General features: G+C 41.9%; 1 protein-coding gene across 1 annotated transcript; it reads left to right on the forward strand.

Moving 5' to 3' along the window:
- Positions 1 to 6,976: 6,976 nt before the first annotated feature.
- LOC120961723 (uncharacterized) lies at positions 6,977 to 13,099 on the forward strand. The gene has a single exon (XM_049610138.1). It carries the CDS (start codon positions 7,465 to 7,467, stop codon positions 12,700 to 12,702), a length of 5,238 nt encoding a protein of 1,745 aa, XP_049466095.1. The 5' UTR covers positions 6,977 to 7,464; the 3' UTR covers positions 12,703 to 13,099.
- The last annotated feature ends 11,285 nt before the right edge of the window (positions 13,100 to 24,384 follow it).

A 24,384-nucleotide genomic window follows, 5' to 3' on the forward strand; every position in this document is an offset into this window, starting at 1 on the left:
GGATCAAAATCATCATCATCATATTTATTATTATTATTTTGGCCTACAGCCACATTTGGTACAGCTATGGACAGTAGCGGATTAAGGGTATCGGGGGCCCTAGGCGGAAAGACGAGTTGAGGCCCCCTGTAAATGGTAAATGTTGTTGTGGTGGGGGGGGGGGGGTTGGTAGCGGCACTAAACTTGCTGTTGCGAGATTGAACAGTCGGGGGCCCCTTCGATAATCAGTCACAGGCTCTAAATTTTTTGTTGACGGGGGAGGGGGGGGGGGGGGTTGCAAATGATTTGCCAGCCTTGGGACCGCAACGGTCATCCTTCCGGGAGCCCTTGTCGCTAGTACTCTGCCTATATGGCATACTATAGAATGGCGATCTACGGGGCCCCTACATCGGTGGGCCCCAGGCGACCGCCTAGTGGCGAATTGCTAGGATACTATATATATATACTATATAGGAAACTATAGCCATAATTGGTACATGAAGATACAATTTTCAATTGAATTTGTTGAGCATTTTGATAAATACTGCGTGATTATAAAAATATCCTTGTGTTCTATATAGTGTAGACTAAAAGAAAACATAAAGACTTTTGTGCTTTTTCTCAGTATTTATTTTTACAAGGGTAAAATCGGTATCTTGATGACATATTATAGCCATAATTGGTACACTTACTCTAGCAGAAACTTATAAAGAGTAGCTAATAAGATTAACTAGCTACAAATAGCTGATTGTCGGATGAAGCTGTCACAAATAATCAATAAAAATAATTAGTTCTAAATAACCAACAATTGGTCGTCGGAGTGAAATTTTATTCCTTGAAAAGGACGACAAGAACAACTAGTTACACTGATTTTCTACATGGTACTTATTTGTAGCAGGTTGTTTTACCAATTACAGTACCACTTTACCATCTCAACGAGGATCCACTACGGATTCGACTCCAACCCTAAATCGAATTATACTCTTCAATTTCGAGCGAGTTCCGATGGTTTTGTATTAACGAATCTTCATGAATCTCGATATATCTGAATTCGTTCGGACTCCTCGGAGTCACCTAGACTCAATCGGACTCAACCGAATTCCTTTGAAAAGATCCAAAATCTGCCAGATTGTAAGGTCCAAATTCCTGATATAATGAGGAAATCTTTTCAACCTCACTCTGGTTCAAGAACCAGTGTAGGCTACAGTTAAAGCACAAGGCACACACATTGAAGATATAAATTTTGAGGAAAAAAATATTGTTTATTGTGCAAGCTTTCTAAAAGAAAAACACCCAATATCAAAGAAGATTTCAATCAATTTCAAAGCTGCACCGATTTTAAACTCTCCCAATAAACTGCACCCAAACGACCAAAGTCAGTGGCCCCATTTTCACCAAAAACTCCGCCACAAAATCCGAAACAAAAATCAAACGCAACCAACGTGCAACAGAAATTAGTTGCCATCATTTTTTACGACTGCAAATTGTTCCAAACGACTCCGAATCAAAGTGTTTCTGGAGATGATCGTTTACGAACTCGGGCGGGAGGGGGGGACCCTATCCCATCAAATCATTTTGTGTGCGTGATCTCTTCCCCAAAAAAATAAGGACACCGCACGCACACATTGGGTGACTGGAAAGCCATCGGACGGCGCGGCTACTAACAGCTGCCCCCCGGTATTAGAATCATCTGGCGCCGTTAGTAATTGATTTTATCACCTCATATATTCGCTGTTCACGGCTGCAGTTTTTGCGCCTTTCAAATTACTGTCCGATCTTGCCGAAAGACTGCCCTCTCTCTCCCTCTCGCGCTCTGTCTTTTTTTACGATCGCCCGTAATCGATCACGGTCGCTAATCGAGCCTGTCGCCGGCGGCTATTAACGTAAAATATCACTTGCCTTAATACCGTCAAATGTCTATCATTTGGTGCAATCATTTCGATTGGACGCTCGTTCCGGCGACAGGATTGCTCGGCACTTGCCGTTGCATTTACATAACGATTGGAGCGGTTTTTGGGGCTGAAAATTAGGAAGCTGCAACACGACGGACACCCCTGAACGATGGGACTGCAGTCAGCCACCACCAAGTGACGATCGTTCTCCATTGATCGGCCGAATTTGGGGACGAGCAAAACAGATTCAGCACCGACCAACCAGCAGGCAAGCTTGCTTCCTATTAAGAGCAATTATATCCTGCAGCAGCGTTTCGATCTCTTTTCTTCACCGCTTGTCACAAAACCTGTCATGCTGTCGTTGGAAAATTGCCCTTCTGGCTAAAGCCTGCACTCTGTACCGCTCGGCCTATGGATGTAGATGTCAGTAAATTGGGCCGTTTGGGTGTCAGAGGTTTGCAGTCCCGGCCTGGCCTGGTGGACAACACCGCCAGCCGGACCTGCCTTAAGCAGATCACATTAGATTCAATTATCCTATTGAAAGGGACGAGTCGACACGGCTGAAGCGACGAACCCATTGTGCATCGACGGATTGAGCCCTACTGCACACTGTCTCTCTGTCTGTCTGTCTGTCTCGCTTTCTGTGTGACATTCACACTTGCCGCCCTGTTGCTGATAAGCGGAAGTGAAGTGGGGGCAAAGGGGTTAAGAAAAATCGAGGCCAATTACCAGGTGGCCGCTAAGGAGTGCAATCATGCAAGGCAAGGTGGCTCGCGCAAGTGCAAAAGGTGGAAAAACACAAAAGGACGTCCCGGGACCGTTCCTTCCAAGGACCAAGGATGGTTGCAGGCTGCAGCAGCACGCACGCACCCATGCGTTGATCGTTGCTGAGGCACTCGTCGAGCCTGTCTTACTGTTTCGCACTTACAGTAATTAATGAATTATTTTTTGTACGGACCAGCTCTTTGAGTGCTTGAAATTCAAATAGAGCTTTTAAAACGGAAATTGGAATGAGAAGAACGAGAGTGTACGAAACCGCACCCGAAGACGCAGGATGGAATTATATCATCACTGGCATTTACGAGCGGCGCTTTTTTTAGGTGTTTTTGCTGTCGATTTGTAAAAGTGCACACCGAGCAAGGCTGCACCTGACCGATCACGGTCTCGTTATCCCTGTCGGGTGACAAATGTCGTGTGCTAGCACTATTTGTTCGAGAGGTGCAAAGCGGAATGATTTGTTGGTGCATCCAAGTGAAAGGTGGTCTCGATCGGTGTAAAATGGGGAAAAGGGGTTTGTTTCGATTTTGGGTGTGAAATAGTTTTCTACGTGCATTAATCAATAAGCATGCGATATTTTAGCAGTTTGCAATACACATGGCAGTTTGCTACCTTTTTGAATCATTTTGAAAACAATATTTAGAATATTAAAAAGTATGTTAGTACAGAAAAAGCGTTATTTTGATATTAATTACAATATGGATATAGATATTGATGAATATAGGGATACATATGAGTAAAGTAAGATAGCACCGTAGAAAATTAGTAATTAAGCAAGAGTTTAGGCATGGATCTGATAGCTTATTCATGCTATTGATCGTTCTGTATTGGTGGTTCTGTTCTGTCGGTCCTGTAAGTTTGCCTATTTGAATTCCTCCTATTTATCTGCTTTGGCTTTTATTCATATTAATTAAGATGACTAATTAAGACCGTTTAAGTCCGTTGAGACACTTGGCATGACCGTTGTGAATTCAATCTGAATACGAAAAACATCAAATTTGAGATGTATTTTTTAACTAGACATGTACACATTGAGTAAAAGCGGTTGTGTGGGTTACATTGTGCAAATTAATCTAAGAATTTGGCTCAGCACAAAGTGTTGAAATGAATCTTTTCATTATTTACTCTTCTGTTATTTGAATCCAAAAAAAGTGGACTAGCGAAGTCGGTGTAAAGTGCAAAGGAATTAAATATAATAAAAAAATTGTTTCACTACTCGACTCTTGTGACAGTTCTATTTCAAAATAGAGACCCACTAATTGGTGCGAAGAGAGTGAATGATAAGAGTCGTACAAGAGTGAGTTGCTAGTTGACCTAAAAAAGAGTAAAGTAAAGCGCTATTGCTATATTAATCTTAACAGTGTAAGTTTAAGACTCAAAGATCTTTCTTATCTGGTTCAACTTACTGAAAAGAGGTATCGGACAAAGGACTGACTGATGACTAGACTGTGCTGAACTGTTAATAGCTGCAATTATAATTTAGCTTTCAGTTCTAAGCTTAATGTTGGCAGACATTGCATTATCTTAAACAAACATAATCTAAATTTGAATGGTGTCTTGATTCGCTGCAAAATAGCAAATACATTGAAATGGCTTCAATTGAAGACTTTAGACACACTAATCCTAAATCTCCCTCAAAACAACTTTATACAGCATGCAGTGGAATCCCTGAATACGAAACACCTGTGAGTACAACTTTAAATACAACTACTTTAGCAACTTTGCAATACTAAAAAAATCCCTAATATCACTCCAGAATTATGGAGTAGAATAAATTTTAAATTTGCTTCAAAGTTCGTAATTAATCATGATCTTCTAGTACAGGGGTCTAAAACATTCAGCTCACGGGCCGCATTGCTTCGAAACAAACTATGCTGAGGGCCGTTTGACGTTAACTTTAACTGATGGGTGAACGATTAAATCTCGAAAAGAACGAAGAACGAAAAGAAACAATAACATTTTATTTAGAAAAGTAAAAACAATATAATATTTATTTTTATCTTTATAAAGTCATCGTGGGCCGCATTGTAAGCCCCCTGCTTGGAGACCCATGTTCTAGTACACCGCATGAGAAAAAAACTGGTGTACATTAACAACATCTTGTGCACGAATGAAATCAAACATTATTCCATGGATAGGAGATACATAATAGTGGATAATGCTGTTCAAAAATCTTTCAGAGTATGTTGTCCTAAAAACGGTCATTGTGGTCGTATAAAATTCCCTAAAAGTCTTATCAGAATATTGTGAATTGAATCTGTATAAAAACTTTTTAAAATCCTTTTCGTTTAAACCCTGACGCTTTCCTTCATAAATATTAAATATTTCAAAGTGGACATAAGGCAAAACTTGATCCTAACAAACGTAACCCAAAAGGATCATGCTAATTGGATACATCTTACAAACCTAAGGCATCTATTTTAAAAGCCAAGAATCATGCAATATAATGGATCCCCTAGAAAACAAAAATCCTTTTATTTTTCTCTGATATAAAACACGCAATGAGGTCCATAATGAGATTCAGTTGAGACTTTCTCCAAACGGTTGACGACAGGTGAAAGCGCGCAATCTGGCGTTTTGTAAAAGGTATCAACACAGAACAATCCCTAAAGCCTGTGAGTTATCATCTACCCCCAAAATAATACGATCCTTTAGTGTAAATAACAATCGTTAGGATCTTCTCCCCTCCGTTGTGGTTGTGCCAAGAAAACGAAGCAAAGAAAAAAACGCGTTGATTGTACCGGCTAATCTGGAAAGCCTATAAATACAGCCTGACCTAGGCACTGCGGCACATCTACACGAAAAAATGAAGACTAAAAAAACCACACACACACACACACACTTAAGTATAATAAAAATTAACGTTAAATTCCTCACGTCCGCCGGCCGAAAACGGAAAGGCAGCAACGTTCAATCAACCAACACACTAGCGCCAAAACGAACACAAAAAAGGTCAACAGCACAAAGTGGAAACGGAACAGAGAAGACAACGCACACAACACAACAGCAGACGGACGGATTCGATTTCTTGTCGGTTAACAGGTACAAATCCACCTGTCCTCCAACTGTTTGACGCGTGCCCGTCCACGTGCCTTCACCCCGGGCACCCATCGCAACCCCAAACGCGGCCACATGAAGGATCCTTTCCTGCGTCCTGCCGTACCGAACCGAAGTTCATATTTATGCTTGCCGTGCCGCGCACTTGCTGCCCCGGACCTTTGTTGGTCAACTTTTTACCGCCTTCCCCCCGCAACACTCAGTGACCATTCAAGCGTGCTCTCTCTCTCTCTTTTACTCTCTTATTGTCAGCACAATCACCCTTCTTTACATGATCCTTTTCCTTGGATGGATATCCTTGGAGAGTACTGGGTATATGATCGTGTGGAGAAACGGTCGGGGGGACAGTAGAAGCGAGCAATGCTAAAAGGGAAGCAAATGAAAAGAGACTTAATAAAGATCCAATCCCCTTTTTTTTTTGCCGCACAAACCGCACGACCGAGTCGTTTGGAACCAACTTTATTGATGCGGTTATTATTATTAAACCGAACCGGCCGGTCTGCCGTTGCTCTGCTTTATCAATTTCAGTTTCAATTCGACCGTTTCCGATTGCGGCACCGGGGGAGAAAGATGATGCGTTTGATGGTGAATCAGGCACGAGTTCGGTGCAGTAGCACAATGGCCAGCACGCGCCAATATATTTAGCCGTTGGTGTTGGTGCTGCTTTTCGCAATTTATCCCCCCAAGTGATCCAAGGGTTGAACGAAAAGCTGTTAAGCTTCTGCACTTAATTAAAGAAAGGATTTTTGGAACAATATCCTAAATTTGCTGCTTTTTTTTAAATTATGAAATTATTTGGTTTTGTTAAATGCAACGAATGTCTTCATACTTCATTCATAAAACTAGATTATTATTCTTGTTTCATTTTTATGGATATTTGTTGATCGTTATTATATTCTTACCTTTTTTAATAAACATTTTTTTGTGCATTGTGTTACTTTCTTGTTTTTAATGCTTTGATTTTTATTTTCCTCTGTAATCTATTTTTGCTTTTTGATCTTTCTAATTGCTTTAGAATTTCCTACTACTAATTTATCATTTTTTTTCCTTTGTTACTGTTTTGTTTTGCATTAATAAGTTTATCATTTTAATTTTTTTTTATTAATTTTTTTATTTTTCTTACAATTTTTGAAACTGTTCTTAGTGTTACTTGTACATTATGTATTATGTTATATTTTTACCAACTTATTTCTTATCTCACACTTGTTTAAAAATCAATATTTAAGCTTTTTTGGTTCTTTTTTATTTTAATAATTTAAACCTTGTGTTGGAATTAGAATAATTATTTTCGAACATAAATTTGAATTGCATAAAACAAAGCGTTAGGAAACTAAGATTAGGTTATAAACTACTCGACGTTAGAAACTGCTCGATCTACACGAATTATGAACTGCATGAAATATTATATACAAAAAAGGACAAACGAATATACAGTTGCAAACCGACCAGCGATAAAGGTGTACACTTTCCTATTCAAATTTCCTCCAAATATCACAGCCAGCCCCTTTTCGTGAATATATTTCACATTTTTGGTCCTTCGAACCGGATCGTGATATACGGAGAAGAAATAAGTTTCATTCTGCATCAAGAGTGGAATTCGGTATTCGTCGTCAAGTGTGCAAGTCATTCCGTGACAATTCCCGCCATCGCATATCGCCCCGCATCAAGGGCAACGGTCGGTTACACGCCATCATTTTGAATTTCGCGCCATCGCTTTGTTCGTTATTTTCGTGTGATATCGCAGTATTTTCTTTGTGCAATGGATAAGAAAATTAAAGCAGTGCAACTGAAAAAGAGGATCGCCCTGGAGAACATAAAATCGCTGGAACGGTTCCAGGCGAAATATTCGAGTGATGATGCCAAGCAGATTCCGGAGGTGTTAGAAGATCTGGCGAAACATAAGGAAGAGTTTTTCACCGCAGTTTCGAAACTGGAAGAGCTTGAAGATAAAGACGAAGCGGTCGAAGCCAGCATAATGGAACGGATCGACATTGAAGAACGCTGTCGCAAGCTAAAATCATTTCTACGGGAAAGACAGCCAAAGGAAGAAGGTTCGCTCAACGATACAACGGGCTTGGCTTCCTCAACGCTTGCATTCGGTCGACCCCACGCGCCAAATTTACGTTTGCCCAAAATCGAACTTCCAACATTTGACGGAGATCACACAAAATGGCTTTCTTTCCGAGATCGCTTCATCGCAATGATCGACGCTTCAGCCGAGCTTCCATCTATCGCGAAGCTACAATACTTACTGTCATCGTTGAAGGGGGACGCGGCGGTACCCTTCGAGCATACACCTTTAACGGCGGACAACTATTCGGTTACCTGGGCGGCGCTTCTTAAACGGTACGACAATTCTCGTCTTTTGATTCGCGAATACTATCGCAAATTGCACTACCTTCCGGGAGTGCAATTGGTGTGCATTGACAAGCTCACGCACCTGGTGGATGAATTCACCCGCTTCGTCAACGGGTTGAAAAAGCTGAACGAACCGGTTGACTCGTGGGACACACCCCTCTCAAACATGCTGCTGATGAAGTTGGATCGAGAGACATTGTTGGCTTGGGAGAAACATTCCGTGCACTTCACGACGGACAAATATAAGGATGTGATCGACTTCGTGCAAGATCGTATCCAAATCTTGAAATCGACCAACAACTTCGTGAAGGATCAAGCAGCTAGTGGTATCAAGGTGGCCGGTCTCATTCGTCAACCAGGGCAACGGAGATTCATCGCGAATGCAGCTACATCTCGCTCGGCTCCTGCTGCATCGACTGCGCACACCCAACAGCCAAAGTGTCCATTGGAGTGTTCCGAAGACCACACACTGCGCAACTGTCCAGTGTTCATCGCCAAGGAGGTCCAACAGCGACGGGACGTCGTCGCATCGAAGCGGCTGTGCTGGAACTGTTTGAGCAGCAATCATCAGGTTAGAGCGTGCAAGTCGGATTATTCGTGTCGCACGTGTCGTGAGCGTCATCACACACTTCTACATCATTCACCACCCTATGCTCCACCCGCAACGGTAACATTGTCAGCTCAGTCGAATGAAGACAATGTGTTTCTGGCGACGGCAAACATCCAGATCAAGGATGACTACGGCAACACCCATGAAGCAAGGGCGTTGTTGGATTCGGGATCCATGTCGAATTTCATCGCTGAGGAGTTCGCACGGAAACTGCTGACGAGTCGCAAAAGGGTCAACGTCGCTGTATCGGGCATCGGCAATGCAGTACAGCAGATCAAGGGTTCCATCGTCGCTACCGTTCAGTCCAAGACACAACCCTTCGCAACGGAGATGACTTTCTTGGTTCTGGACACGCCATCCGCAAACATCCCTACATCACCAACGGACGTCTCTTCATGGAAAATGCCGGACGTGGCATTGGCGGACAGCACCTTTAACAGTCCGGGGCAAATCGACATCGTCATCGGAGGCGATACGTTCTGGGAGCTCCACACCGGTCGCAAGTGCTCTATCGGTAGAGGCAAACCGTGGCTGGTCGAAACCCACTTTGGTTGGGTTGTCACCGGCAACACTCATCATTCGTCAGTCGGTCCGCGGCTGTGCCATCTATCTGCATACGACACCCCACTGGAGGAGACCATGCAGCGGTTCTGGGAGAGTGAAACCATAGCCGAGGATCCTGTGCTATCGGTTGAGGAGAATGCTTGCGAGAAGCATTTCGCAGCAACAACTGTTCGCAACTCAAGTGGAAGGTATGTCGTTAGTTTGCCATTTAACTCCAACCCTAATATCGTTTTAGGAGAGTCGAAGGAAATAGCCGATCGCAGACTGCGTTCTATCGAACGGCGGTTGAACACCAATGCTAAAATGAAAGAAGAGTATGTGAAATTTATGAAAGAATATGAGCATTTGGGGCATATGAAGCGGCTTACCAGTCCTGCAAACGATTCGGTAGAGCATTACTACCTCCCACATCACGCTGTCGTTAAAGAGTCAAGCACAACCACGAAGGTGCGTGTCGTGTTCGATGCATCCTGTAAGACTTCGAGTGGTTACTCATTGAACGATAAACTCTTAGTGGGACCAGTCGTTCAAGAAGATCTTTTATCGATTATCCTTCGGTTTCGTTCTCGTGCCATTGCTCTCACTGCAGACGTAGAGAAGATGTATCGGCAAATTTTACATAGCCCTCATGACCGTAACTATCTACGCATCCGGTACAGAGAACATCCTGCAGATCCTATATCGACCTTTGAGCTACAGACGGTTACGTACGGCACAGCCTCTGCTCCATTTTTGGCAACCAGGACCCTCAAACAGATTGCTCTTGACCACAAGGAAGAGTATCCTTTGGCAATGAACGCGGTCATGAACGATTTTTACGTAGATGATTTGCTAACGGGTACCGATGATTTGTCCGAAGCAATCGTTATACAAAGGCAAATCTCAGACATGCTAAATTCAGCTGGTTTCACGCTGAAGAAATGGGCATCGAACCGCTCCGAAGCATTGAAGAACGTTCCTTCAGAAGATGTGGCGGTACAACTCTCGCACGAGTGGAAGAGCTCGAAACAAGTATCCACACTAGGCATCGTTTGGGAACCGGCAACTGATACACTACGGTTTCGTATTGAGATACCACCTACAACACCCAGCATGACGAAAAGGTTAATTTTGTCATATATCGCCAAGATATTTGATCCCCTCGGGCTACTGGGCCCAACGATCATCATCGCAAAGATGTTCATGCAGCAACTATGGGCTCTCAAGATTCATGGAAAGGCATATGACTGGGACAGCGAGCTACCATCGCACTTACAGCATGAATGGTCGAAATTTCACTCTACATTATCTTCACTACGCAATTTGACAGTCCCACGGTACATATCGCAATGCACGGCAACAAGTCTGCAAATTCATATCTTTGCTGACGCATCACAACTAGCATATGGTGCTTGTTGCTACATTCGGGCTGAAAGCATGGAAGGAGTCACCGTGCAGCTGCTAACAGCCAAGTCAAAGGTCGTTGCGTTATCCAATGCACATTCCATAGCTCGATTGGAATTATGTGCAGCACGACTAGCCACACTTCTTTACGAGAAAGTCCAGCAATCACTGAAAATTTCTGCTACCACCATCTGTTGGACCGATTCCATGACTGTCCTTCACTGGCTGAATTCAGCACCAAATCGATGGAAGCCCTTCGTTGCAAACAGGGTTGCAAAAATTCAGCACACGGCTGGAATACAATGCTGGAAGCATGTTCCAGGCTCGGACAATCCAGCAGATGACATTTCACGAGGTTTAACGCCGGAAAAGTTGCTAGTGTGTGAGCGCTGGTGGCACGGGCCACATTGGTTAGCACGCAACACGGAAGAATGGCCACAGAACACACCATCACCAGGCGAAGATGAGAACGCAGAAGAAGAAAGGTTATCGTCACGGGTTGCAAGCACAGCATTAATCTGCGAATTTCGAAACAGTTTGTTCTCACGATTTTCGATCTACCACAAACTGCAAAGAGTTGTTGCACATTGTTTGCGCTTTATACAAAACGCAAAGCGCCGCGTAGGAAACAAGGTCCATGCTAAGGATATCCCACCGCTCACTGTAGACGAACTCAAGGCGGCAGAACTCAAGTTGTGTTATCTTTCACAACAAGACACCTTTTCCGAGGAGATACAACACCTGCAGAAGGGCAAAGAGATTCCGAAGAACTCCAAACTGAAATGGATTTCCCCTTTCATAGATACGCAAGGTATTCTGCGCATTGGTGGCCGGCTCAGTAAGGCACATCTGTCGGAATCAGAAAAACACCCGGTAATATTATCATCGAAACATCCACTGTCCGCACTACTAGCTGTTTCGATACACTTGAGTAAGCTGCATGCTGCACCACAACTGCTTTTAACAACACTACGCCAAAGCTTTTGGATAATTGGCGGTCGCAATTTATGCAAGTCTGTGTACCACAGTTGCCACGCATGTTTTAAGGCCAAACCCACACTTATTAAGCAAAGTATCGCCGATTTGCCAACATCACGAGTCACACCAACAAGACCATTCTCAGTATGCGGAGTAGACTATTGCGGACCAATCTATATAAAACAAACCATACGCAACAGAAGTCCGATTAAAGCATACATCGCCATATTTGTATGTTTTTCAACAAGAGCGGTACATATCGAACTGGTTGGCGATTTAACATCAACAGCATTTATCAATGCACTTCGTCGTTTGATTGCACGTCGTGGTCAAATCAGTGAACTGCATTCCGACAATGCAACCACCTTTAAGGGAGCGGCACATGAGCTGAATCGCGTCTACAAGATGCTAAAGAGCGACGAACACGATCGAGCTGCTATATTTGATTGGTGCGCGATGAATCATATGAAGTGGAAGTTTATCCCACCAAGAGCACCACATTTTGGAGGTTTATGGGAGGCGGCGGTGAAGGCAGCTAAAAAGCATATAGTCAGAACAATAGGAACAACAAGCATCACACAGGAGAGCATGCTTACCCTACTTGCCCAGGTAGAGCAATGTTTGAATTCGCGACCAATTACACCTCTATCCGATGAGCCGTCGGACTTGGAACCATTGACACCGGGACACTTCCTCGTCGGTGGCAATCTGCAAGCGGTACCAATCATCGATTACACCGAGACACCGAGCAACTATTTGAGGGAATACCAGTTGGTACAAAAACATCTGCAAACCATTTGGGCTCGATGGTATCCGGAGTACCTGCAGCAGTTACAAGCTCGAGCCAAATATTGCAACGGGAAATCAGCGGTTCTGAAAGAAAATACACTGGTGATTATTAAGGAAGACAATGTACATCCTACCTCGTGGCCGATGGGGCGCATCGTTGCAGTACACCCTGGAAAGGACGATGTTGTTCGCGTCGTTACACTGCGCACTGCTTCAGGGAAGCAAATCGTCCGCGCAGCTAATCGTCTGGCGGTCTTGCCTAATCCGGACGTAATTGGCAACTTAGAACAGAAGGAAACCACTGGCACTGAGTAACGCGCAGCTGCAAGCCACGCGACATTGTTTACATTTCGCACTCATGGCAGAACAAGATACACGCAACACACATTCACACATCTACACACACGAGCAGTATGATAGGAGATAAGCGTCAGGTTCAAGAGTCGAACTGTTTTTGAATTCTTTTTTGAAATCATTTTTGGATTTATATTTTGCATGAAATTTAAAGAAGTTCTTCTTTGGTGGCCGGGAATGTTGGAATTAGAATAATTATTTTCGAACATAAATTTGAATTGCATAAAACAAAGCGTTAGGAAACTAAGATTAGGTTATAAACTACTCGACGTTAGAAACTGCTCGATCTACACGAATTATGAACTGCATGAAATATTATATACAAAAAAGGACAAACGAATATACAGTTGCAAACCGACCAGCGATAAAGGTGTACACTTTCCTATTCAAATTTCCTCCAAATATCACAGCCAGCCCCTTTTCGTGAATATATTTCACACCTTGTTTTTGTTTCATGCTAGTTTTATGTCATTATAAAATTTTTTTAAGAGTGAACTTTACTTGTTTTTATCCAGTTTTGTCCTATTTTAAATTGAAACTTAAAATTGACAGTATAGATTGTCAATGTTTTTCTGAATTTGTTATCTTTATTACTTATTACTTTTGATGTTATGTTATACATTCTGTAACAAGGAAATTCTAGAAAACTTTTTGCTTCCCCAGCCAATGCACCTCGAATTGGCACTCCAGGAACTCGAGGTGCAAGGACACTTTTCATCCAAACTGCCTTTTCCCATTAAAAGAAAGGTATGCTAAAAGCTGATAATAAAACCGAAAGAACAACACCAACAAAAGAAACGATCCTCTTTGCACCAAACTCAGCTGTTCTGACCACCGAAACGAGAACAGATTCTGAAGAAGATGCGCTTCGGTTGCATTTTTGTTCGAGATCTGCTGTACCCCACCGCCCTGCCCACTTGTTTATGTTTATTATGGCTATGCGGGCTGATACGTGTGTGTGCGAGTGTGTGGAAATTATTCTTCCCCAAACCCCCGTTACACTTATCTCAATTGGCAGCTGGATAAGTTCTTTCGCTTCACACTTTTGCGGCGATTCTCTCGGTGCCTCGGAGGAGCACGAAATCAAGGATGAGCACTGGATCGATCGCATGGGCCCGCGTCCGATGGTTGCGGCGGCACGGTGGTTCTCGTTGAAGGCATTTATTATTTTTTTTGCAAATTCCAGCTCCATGAAATTGGTTCATTAGGAATCTGGTTTTGCATACGATGCGCATGGAACGAGCGTATCGTAAAAGCGTTCGTGACAGTGTACAGATGTCGTGCAAATTTAGAATATCGACAAATTAAGCAATCATACGGTCCTTTTTTCAGGGCTCCTTTTTATGTGTAGTATCTGCTGATGTTGTTTTATTCCGTTTCATCTCATTTTCGGTATACACAAACATTTGCATCAATTGGATTACCGGGTTGGATTATAATGATTGCTTTATGCTGACATGATCACATAATTCTGTTGATAACGAAACACACGATCTTCGATAAGTGAGAGAAAATTATAAAAACAATCAATTGGAGGTCGAATAAATGCAACAAGGAGCATTCTAATTTCCCAAACAATGTTCGAAATGATGACTTAAATTACCAACAATATTTACAAGTTTCAAAAAGCTTTTTTAAACTATTTTTACCTGGGCAGTTTTGCCAGTATGTAGGGAAAAAGGAATTGATTTTATAAAACGTCAAGTCGCTCCAGTCATCTCCCCGTTCACATTGATCAACAAGGTGTCCCTAGCAGAACAGAAAAAAGGCATAAAAAATTAGGATTTCATCGACAAATGCTTGAAACTTAACGCTTGGATACCTTTCCGCCGTTGATTTTAATTATTACCACCAACACAACACATAAAAAAGGGCTATGGGTGTAGAAGATGTGCCTGTAAATTGTTCCAACATGCATACGAAAGCAACAATCAAGAGGGATCCTTCAGGGGTTTGCCTCAAATCGTTTCCCGTTCAATCCCTATACACAGTTTGATAGATCATTCGTTGATTGAAACGAGCCGAACAACAGCAGCAGACGACCCAAATGCCTCAGTGGAGACGGTTCGGGGCCTCGGCACTGAGGGGCAGGAAATGCGCATTCTCATCAAACACACACACACCGAGCTCATCCTACTTCCCGTTCGGCTGATTATTTTGGGTTTCCTCCTCATTTTCTTCCTCATCGCAAGGCTTTTTTCCAGGTTCGCCCCTCATGTTTGGCGGGACACGTTTTTGGTTGCGCCCGACGACTGACTGCACAAAACTGCAGACAATGCACCATTGCGGTGTAACAGTCGTTGAACCACTCCAACACACACACACGCGCGTCTTTAACGATTGACCCGTTCGAAGCTGGGGGGACGAAAAGGAAGGCAAAAAACAGGCATTCGAAAAAATAGGTAACGCGTGCCGGCTGTCACTTGGTTTGAGTTTCGACCGACACACAGGGAGAGCGAGAGTGCGCACCCTCCTTTAACGATCTGATGATCGTGTCTTTGTGAAAAGAGGGAAAATCGGTATCCTCGGTGCAGCAACAACGGTGGAAGCAGCATATGTTTGATTTTGGGATCAGCAGCAGCAGCAGCAGCAGCAACAACAACAGCAGCAGCAGTGGATTGCATGTGCATCAGATTCGGTTGGTGGAGGTGGAAACAAAGCGGGACATTTACGAGCAAGTCGAGTCCGATTAAACATGTTGCGCATCGTGGCGAGTGCCTGCGATGTCATGAGCTTTTGGTAACGAGTCACAATAAAAAAAGAATCATGATAAGATTATGTGAAAAGGCTTTGCTTAAACGCAGGGCGTGTAAAACTCTCGTATTTCTATTTTAAATTAATGACACCAATGCTCGCATTAAGGATCAATGGAGTCTTGGCCATAAAATTACCAGTGGAAAAAATCTTAAATTGATTTATGATGCTCTTGTGTCCTATTATGAGACAAATATGAATTGAATATGATTTGAAACAGAGGATCGTTTTGCTTCTCCTCTTTGTGACGTTTTTTGACGAGACATTTGTGCTTTTTTTTTGTAGCCACAGCAAAACAACCATCTTCTGAGGTTCGTTTCCAATTCATAAAAGTTAGTAAAGGCGTAATAAAGTTCTAGGCGTATTATTTGATACGAAACTATCATTTAAGGATCAGCTGGATCACGTAGTATCCAGCAGGAATAGAGTGTTAGGACTAGTTATCAATATGACTTGCGAGTTTAACGATATACCCTGCACCTGGGCGCTCTATTGCTCACTTATCTGGTTGTTGATGGAATATGCAAATAATGTATGGTGGGCAACTGCAGCGCGTCTTTTAGCACCTTTGGAATCAATCCAGCGCAAAATTACACGATTTGCACTTCGCTCATGGAACCAAAGGCTCGATTTACCGGACTAGGTATTTGCTACTCGGGTTACCTACTTTAGGCGAGTGAATACGAAAAGCCAGACTATCGTTTATCGCGAGACTTCTCGAACAGCCGTATTGACTCTTCGTTACTACTGGCTACCATCAACCTGTACATTCCTGACAGACCGCTCCAGACTCAAGCAATGTTGGCAATGTCGATGATCGTAGAACGCAATTTGGCTCCTCTGACCCATTCCTACTTATGTGTCGTGCTTTCGACGCCGTCAGCGACGCTTTTGCTGAATTCTGTACTAAATTCTGTTCCATAGTGTACCTTTGAATGTTCATCGATAGACACATAAACATAAACATTACAAACTTGTGAATTACAGTGAATCAAACATTTCGGAAAATAACAGTACATTCTAAACATTTGATGTTACCTGAAAGTAATGTTTAACAGCAAATTTAATACTACTGCCAATAGTGCTTCCCATGTCCAACAAGCTTAAGGATTATCAAGCGCAAGAAGCCTTGACTTCTAAGCGTGATCGTTTGGGCTAACCATAAATGTATCTCAAGCTTCATGTTTCAATCACTTATTTCAGTTTCAGAGTGTCCTTAAGCTCGTACCCAATAAACGCTTCAAATGCTAATCACCATTGATCGGCAGATAATTCAGAAGTTGATGTAGAAGATGAGTATTCTACCAACACTTTCATCGCAAGTAAATAAGCATAGGTTATTTCAAGAAATAGTATGCTTTTCCTGGTATAGTTCATGAGGTGTAGGATCACACTATCCCTTTCTTTTATCTGTGAGATCATGTGTAAAAGACTACAAGCAAGCCAATTCTCTAGAATTGTGTAATACCTTATGGCGTTAGAAGAAGAAATCAAGCACAATTGACATTTCCTACAGAATGGTCGTAGGATGATTGATGATTTGATCACTTTAGGATAGATAATACTAACTATTCGCAGCATTGAAATCCGGATTTCAGAAAAATCGTATCTAGTACGGTCTTCATTATCTGAAAAAATCCTCATTTTCTCATTGATTATTTAATCTGCTAAAATTGTCCTCTTAGTATCTTTCATAATCTTTATTAAGTATTTATCTTCAACTTGTTAGATTTCTTTTGTAACCTTTTTGTTAATAAACCGTTTTTATGAATGAAATACTCAAACACTCAATTTTTGTGTCAAACACGACAAATTAAACCTTAAAGTGTGGTGATATTTCATACGTGATATTCATCGTTCTTATTTGCCATCTAAACGTCATTCTGAGACTCGTTCTGAATATTCCACGGAAACCTGTCTTAATTATCCTTTTTCTTTCACTAAATCAATTTAAAACATTAACTGTTGCAACCATCACAAGCAGCAGCAACATTTGGTTACTTGTTCGGTGCACCTTTTCAGCCTTTTTTTATGATTTGTGTTGCTCCTCCACACTTTTAACAAAACAAGCTCCTGCTAACGACGAGCGCTTCATCATCGGTGCACGATTTATGATCCACCATCGTCACGATTTACAACAGCTCTTTGATGGGTTAAAATCTTGCGCCGTGCGCGTGCCTTGCTCGTTGTAATTGAATCCTTTCATTTCATTTCTGCATTACAGCAAACATGCTGTTATTAGATGAAAGCGAAAAAAACAGGTACAAAGGCAACTCCCTCCAGCGCTGATAATATGTTGCTTGTTCTAATTAATTTCCGATCACGGTGGAATGCTGCAGGGCTGACCTTTTAGCAGTCAAAAAGTGAGGTGAACCTACCAGCTGGATCCTTTTTTGTCTGCGATGAATCTGCGATCTGGATTCTGCTGCCGTCTTTGGTGCTTCGTGCACATCGGAAGCTTCCTTCACATAGCTTTATAGTTTAATTGTTTGACGCCTCACAACAAACGCACTGCAGAAACACTCGAAGCATACTGTTGCACCGTGGGTCGTTCAACCGTTCAAACTGTTGTGCCAACAACTGTTGCCCTGATGATCAAGAAAGTGAACGAAGTCAAGGGGGAAAGCACACAAACGTCAAAAGATTTCCTAATTGTGCCCCTCACAATGGATTGAGAGTGTGCCGGCAGAAGCTCGGCGCGAACCTTTTGTACCGGGTGTTGATCTTTTGCGAAAGATTCGAAGGCTTCGAAGGGTCGTCCATTCCGGTGCCATCCCAAAAAACGGTGTCACATGGAGGGCAAAACTACCGCGCGGCTCTGCTGGTGCTGCTACCGTAAACCAACTGGCATTTTGTCCCGAGCTGCAGACAAACTAATCTTAAATTCGCCGACCTGTTACGGTGGGTTTGCCCTGTTTAAAATCCCAAAAACAGTGCAGGCACGAGGCAGCAAGGAGAAGGGCTCCGAAACGCATTTCGATCATCCGGATGCATGCGTTGATCGCGTCGCGCACGATCGCAAAAGGTCGTAGAACGGAAAGGAAACCATCCCGAATTGGGAAAAGAAAGAACGAAAATAAAACACAACCGATCATAAATTTCCCAACTGCTGCCCCCAGAGTTGATTCCTCAGCGTGCAGATACGTATCAGTGGAAGGAAGGAAAATATCCGACAATGAGGAGCAAAGCTAAAGTTTGAACAGGCGGGACGACGGGAAAATGCCAAATCGACGCCGAAAGCAGCGCAGACGGAAGGGAGGATCGAGAAGAACAGAGCCCACGGGTCTGATCGCTCGCAGGGAAGGTGCATTGGCATGCGCGCTTCGGCCTGCCAATAAAGACGGGACCGATCATCTTTTCCCGATCCTCAATCGCGCAATTTGAAAAATGTGTTTACCAAAGTGCAGCGATCCTGTCGGGTGTGTTTTTATTTAGCTTTTTTTTGCGCCGGAATTACTTCAACCAAATGTTTCTCGTATGAAATGAGGTTAAAATGATTACCGATGGTGGCAAAGGTGAGCGCGGTTGTTCACATTTTTGACTTTATTTTAATGCCCATTTTTTTGCGCTTCGTTTATTATTATTTCGCGTACACGCCGAATGCGTTTGCGTATCGCACGCTGCGGCCCATTTCCTTTTGGCACGCGCGCGCTCGTTGCACTCGGTACGGTGGATGAACGAGGTGGAACGTGGAAAATAGGTAGTTCGCTTCCTGTGTTGAGCGATTTGTTCTACCTCGATTGATTAAAAGATTCCTATTAGTTCAAAATTAAAATACAGTTAATTGTAGATAAATTCTACAATAATTGAAAGTAAACATATAAATAAATAATGTTCCAAATTGATAAAATATAAATCGAATTGCTAAAAATCAATCAAATATCTCCAAACCAATCGTTGAAAACCCCACGCGTAATTCAACAAGTACAATTGAAAGTAACACAAAGCGAATATTAAAAGGAATAATAAAAAGCTGTCATGCGCGTTTCATCAATACACAAATAAAACATTTTAAGTTATTTGACAAAATGCGAATTATATTTCGAAATGTTCAAGAGCTTCAAATGCGTCATACAAAATTTATTAATTATCGAATTGGTCATATAATTTCATGTTGGTTTTGCAAGTATTCCTATATTATTTATTACTCTTCTTTACATAACGCATCAGATAATATTTGTTTATGTTTTTCACTTCAAAAATGTTTACATTTTATAAAAAGCTCTTTATTATTTTTTTATCTGTTACATGATTGCTGGTTACAGGACACGAATACAGGGTTTTTATTTAATTTTTCCATCATTCACTTTTCAGCATTTGCTGTAAACCTCGTCCATTGTGCAAGCGTTGCCTTACTTTAAGTGTTTCTGGAAAAGGGGAGGAGCTAATGCACACGAAGCGAAGAAGACAGTACCGCCAAGTAAGTATAAAAACAAGAAAAGCACGAACACGCTTCAACCGTTGGGGAAGCTTTTGTTTGCTGCAACAATTTCCGAAATTATTGTTTAAATAAATAAGTAGTAAGTTACTACAATTATGAACCATTCCATTGTTTTCTAAACAAAATCTGGGTAAATGTTTGAAATAATTGATTTTAAAGTGAAAATAAACACACTTCTTTGCTCCCATTCCCAATGTACTTAACTCGGCTTCGTTGGTGTCAACGGTGCCGTTTGCTTTTGAATAGCTAATTAGATAAGCGGTAAACATACGTAGAGCTGCAAAAAAGCACAGCTTGGATAAGATTTCCACACCGCTAAAACTATGCTGGCTTCGTCCGGGCACGCGGTTACGGAGTGCGTTTGTACCTCGTACCCGTACCTGGTAAGAGTAGTGGCACGATGATCTAGTAGTTGTTAGGTCAACAATCTGCAGACGATAGCTAAGCTGAGTCAAAGCTGAGAGTCAAAGGTCAAAGGAACAGATTGCGAAATCGTGGAACAGAATGCATAGATGTAAATGTAGCAATAATATTGTCGTTTAGTAAGAACATGATGTTAAATCCTTTACCTTTTCACTTTTTAAGCAATAAGTTTAATAATTACCGAAAAAACATAGTAAGATTAAGAAAATCTTTTTTTAAATACTACCAGACTTCACGAATGAAACTCTTGATAGTACTAATAAGCTTGTAACGTTTTGATGGCAGATGTCGCCACATGATTTTTAAAGTTTGTTTCATCAGGCAACAACTCTTATTGTTATGTTCAGGATTTCTTTTCTGTCACTTTGCTATCTACTTTACTGCTATTGTCATTTGAATCTAGTGGATTGAACATTGTATGTGATTCAACATTATAACTACAAAATTACAACCTTTGTAACAAAAAATGTGTCTTTATAAGGATTTATTTTTTCATTAGTGACATTATGTAGACTACTTCTGCCGAAAGTCATCGTATTATATTGGTATCTTTGTTTAATCACATTATCGTCATTTTTAGTTTATGATACCATGCTCTAGCTACAATAATGCATCTGAAGTAGTTTTAAGGGTTTGAAAGAGGTAATTTTGAACTAGACGACCATGATCATTTTCAATCACGCCCCGAAAATTTGAGAATGGATAACTATGGGCTCGACATAAATCCTGCACAAACTCACCAAGAACTTGGACATACGCTTGCAATATATCATTTTCATTTGTACAGTAAATTGTTGGTTTGCTCCGAGCTTTCATATGTCAATGTTATGTTCGATTTCGATTTAGATGTATAATTGTACAATTGTATTTGTTATGTAGACAGGAACTTGTCAGATAACCTAAACCTAAATGAATAAATAAATAAAGACAGTTGCCATAGTTTGAAATAAATGAAAAAAAGTAAAAAAGGTGGATATTTATGATATGAATATATATGAATATATGAACTAAGGCCGGTAGACGACGAACCTCGTTTATTCACTTATGAGCAATTGCTGACAAGGAACCTGTAAAAACGTCCTTAGAAATTCTGCGAAATAAGAAGCTCTACCCCATCTGATGTATATTTTAGTCACATCCAAAGTACCAACTTTTTGAAATACAATACAAACAAACATGTTGTTACTCTTACTATTTAAAAGTATATACACTTTTTGGGATAGGGAAAAACGAGAAAACTAATCTGAAGAGCCCTTGAAATCAGTACCACGAGATCGTCGATCAAAAAGGAAAGATTCAAATCAAACTAGTTTAATTGGACCGAATGACTCGTCCTATTTACGATGAACCCTAGAAACGAAACAAAAACCACACATTTTCATCCCTTAAATCTTCCACTCGGATGAATCCGATGAAAATCATCCCTCACTATATCCTGGCAGCCAAACCAAATGGCAGAGGCATGACGGGAAAGCGCCTCGAAACGGAAAAGGGGGCTCCCTTTTTTGTGCCTGCCACACGCACACACTTAAGTGCTTCACACAGTTGGTTTAGTGTGCCCTCGCGCTGCATCACTCGCCCTCTTCTGACCTTTCCCCAACAAGACCTTTCCCCAGCTTTTGCGTGTGCACCCAGCGCCACAGCAATTGGGCGCACGCGTCCTGTAAAATAACGTTGCAGCACCAGCAGCAGCAGCATTATGCAGCCATGCCGCAGCATGAAGGGCAGGCAAGGGAAGAAGATGTAATAACAGTTTTCCTTCCCATTCGGAGCCAGCTGGCAGCAACGCGTGTGTGTCTCGTAAAGCTCGTATTTTACGATCGAGAAAGGGGCGTCCATGTGTGTGTAGGTAGGTGTACTGTACAAAGAAGCACCAAGGAAGGATGAGCGATCCTTTTTGGCTCGTCCAGCCACGTTTTGCCCACCAAAAAGGGTCCGCCCGATCGCGCCCTTACGCGAGGGGTGGTCAAGCCGAGCGTCAAGCCGAGGTCCCACAAATAGGTTGGTTTTGCGCTGCCAACAACCCGAGCACAGCGGTTAGATCAGCTAGCGAAGCGTAAAACACGGGGCACGTGACTTTCCGTTACTAATTCTCGTGCCCGCTACGAAACAACAGCGCCTTTTTGCGCCAAATCGCGGGGAGAACCCGGAAACGCACTCGAACGGAACCGGGCGTTTTGGTTCAAGCTCTCTTTATCTCTCTCTCTCTTTCGCTCGCTGCTGGCGTGCTCTCACACATGCGGCATAGGGCGCCTTCTCATGGCAATTCCTCACGGTCAGGGGTCGAGGTTTCACAAGGAAGCTCCGGCGGGAGAAGCGGCCCGCGTCGTTTCAATCGTTATCACTGTACTGAGGTGACGGTCTTCTTCCCATCCAATCGGAAGGGCAACGCGTGGATTATGGGGTACCGGAAGCTATTTTTGATTTCAAAATGTCTTTGTTTTCCCGGTTTACTACCACAACACATGCCTGTTGCTCGTAGTGCCCCTGGGAAACTTCAGGGCAAATAGAGAGGGGACAGGGGGGGGATACACAGAGTAGTGGGGGGAATAACAAATTCCTACCTTTTTGCTACATTTCGTCGATTATGTGGGCACCGCCATTTAGATGATGGCGGTAATCTGAACGCATCTGTGCGTTTGCGTTTGCTGGGGAACGATGCCGGGCCGTAACGGATTTCCAGCATGGCGCGCATGGCGTGTGACAGTTGATTGCACACTCGGTTGCGATTACACGCAAGGAGGGACGGTACGATGAGAAGGAATGCAAGGTAATATATGTGTGTGTGTGCCGACTGTCAAGATGGTAGGTGGTAATTATATTTTATTGTTTTGGATTGCAAATGAGCTGCGCTCGGGTGTGATGACACTAGCGAGTGAGTTGTGCTAAAAGGTGCACGAAAGCGGACTTAAAACGATTCTATTTCTGTTGCTCTAGAGGCGGTTGATCTTTATGGTTTTTTTATTTGCTGCTTAAAATGAAACATCTGTTTTTAATTTGTAGAAGCAGGAAAATTAATAAAAAATGTATTTTAAGTTAACCGGTACATTCTATTTGAGACTATAATATTATTTTATGAAAGAATACCAGTTATCATCTTATTGACATATACTGTCTGATTTATGTGTTAAGTAGGTATAAATACAGTAGGTATCATAGTAAAACTCGTACGACTTGACAACATGACCGTCATGGGAACAAACCCCAAATGGAGCGTTCTGCCATACGTAGGACTGACTAACCTGCTATGGGGGAGGAGGGGGTAATCCAAAAGCCACTAAAAGCCAAGCCCACAAGTGGTACAGGCAGGACTTCATCGACAACGGTTGTTGGCCAAAAGAAGAAGAAGCTCATCGCCTCAGAGTTTACAACTATTACGTGAATTGCTTTTACCTTAAAGGTTAGATAAGTTCAAACGAACCACAACTCTCTGTTTCAAAATAAGCAACAAGAAACACAATAATTCACTTGAAATTTAATACATTACAACATTAATTTTTAAGTTTTTCTCCTAAAACGCTCTCAATTTGAAGAGCTTTTTTTACTTTTCTTGATTTAACGACTAATTCAAAATAACAAGTTATTCATGTCCAAAAACCAGACAATGCATGTTATAATGTAAGCATCAAATGTAACTTGAAATCAAATCCAAAAGATAAATCTTGAAATCGAAAAAAACTAATCGAACGACAATTATATCACTATATAAAACAAAAATTCTATTCTAAATCAGCAACCATATATATTACATTAATCTCAATGACCTGTAACAGAGATTTTGTGGAATTGTAAAAAAAATGTCTTATTAGAGATACGAACATATTTTATAGGTAAAGCATGCATTAAACCTTGAAAACCTATGCTGAAAATTCTGTTGAGATAAGGTTACAGGTAGCAAATTTGATATCCAATATGATTGAACTTTTTTGGTTTGAACATCAAAAGCATCAGATTTTTGTTTTTATTTAAAGAAATGTTAAAACTATGCAACTATTTGTGTGTCTATAACTATTTTGTACAAAATT

Source organism: Anopheles coluzzii, chromosome 3, assembly GCF_943734685.1.
Source record: "Anopheles coluzzii chromosome 3, AcolN3, whole genome shotgun sequence".
NCBI lineage: Eukaryota > Metazoa > Arthropoda > Insecta > Diptera > Culicidae > Anopheles > Anopheles coluzzii.

Coding starts and splice junctions, on each gene's coding strand:
- LOC120961723 (XM_049610138.1), top strand. CDS start 7,465: ATGGATAAGAAAATTAAAGCAGTGCAACTGAAAAAGAGGATCGCCCTG.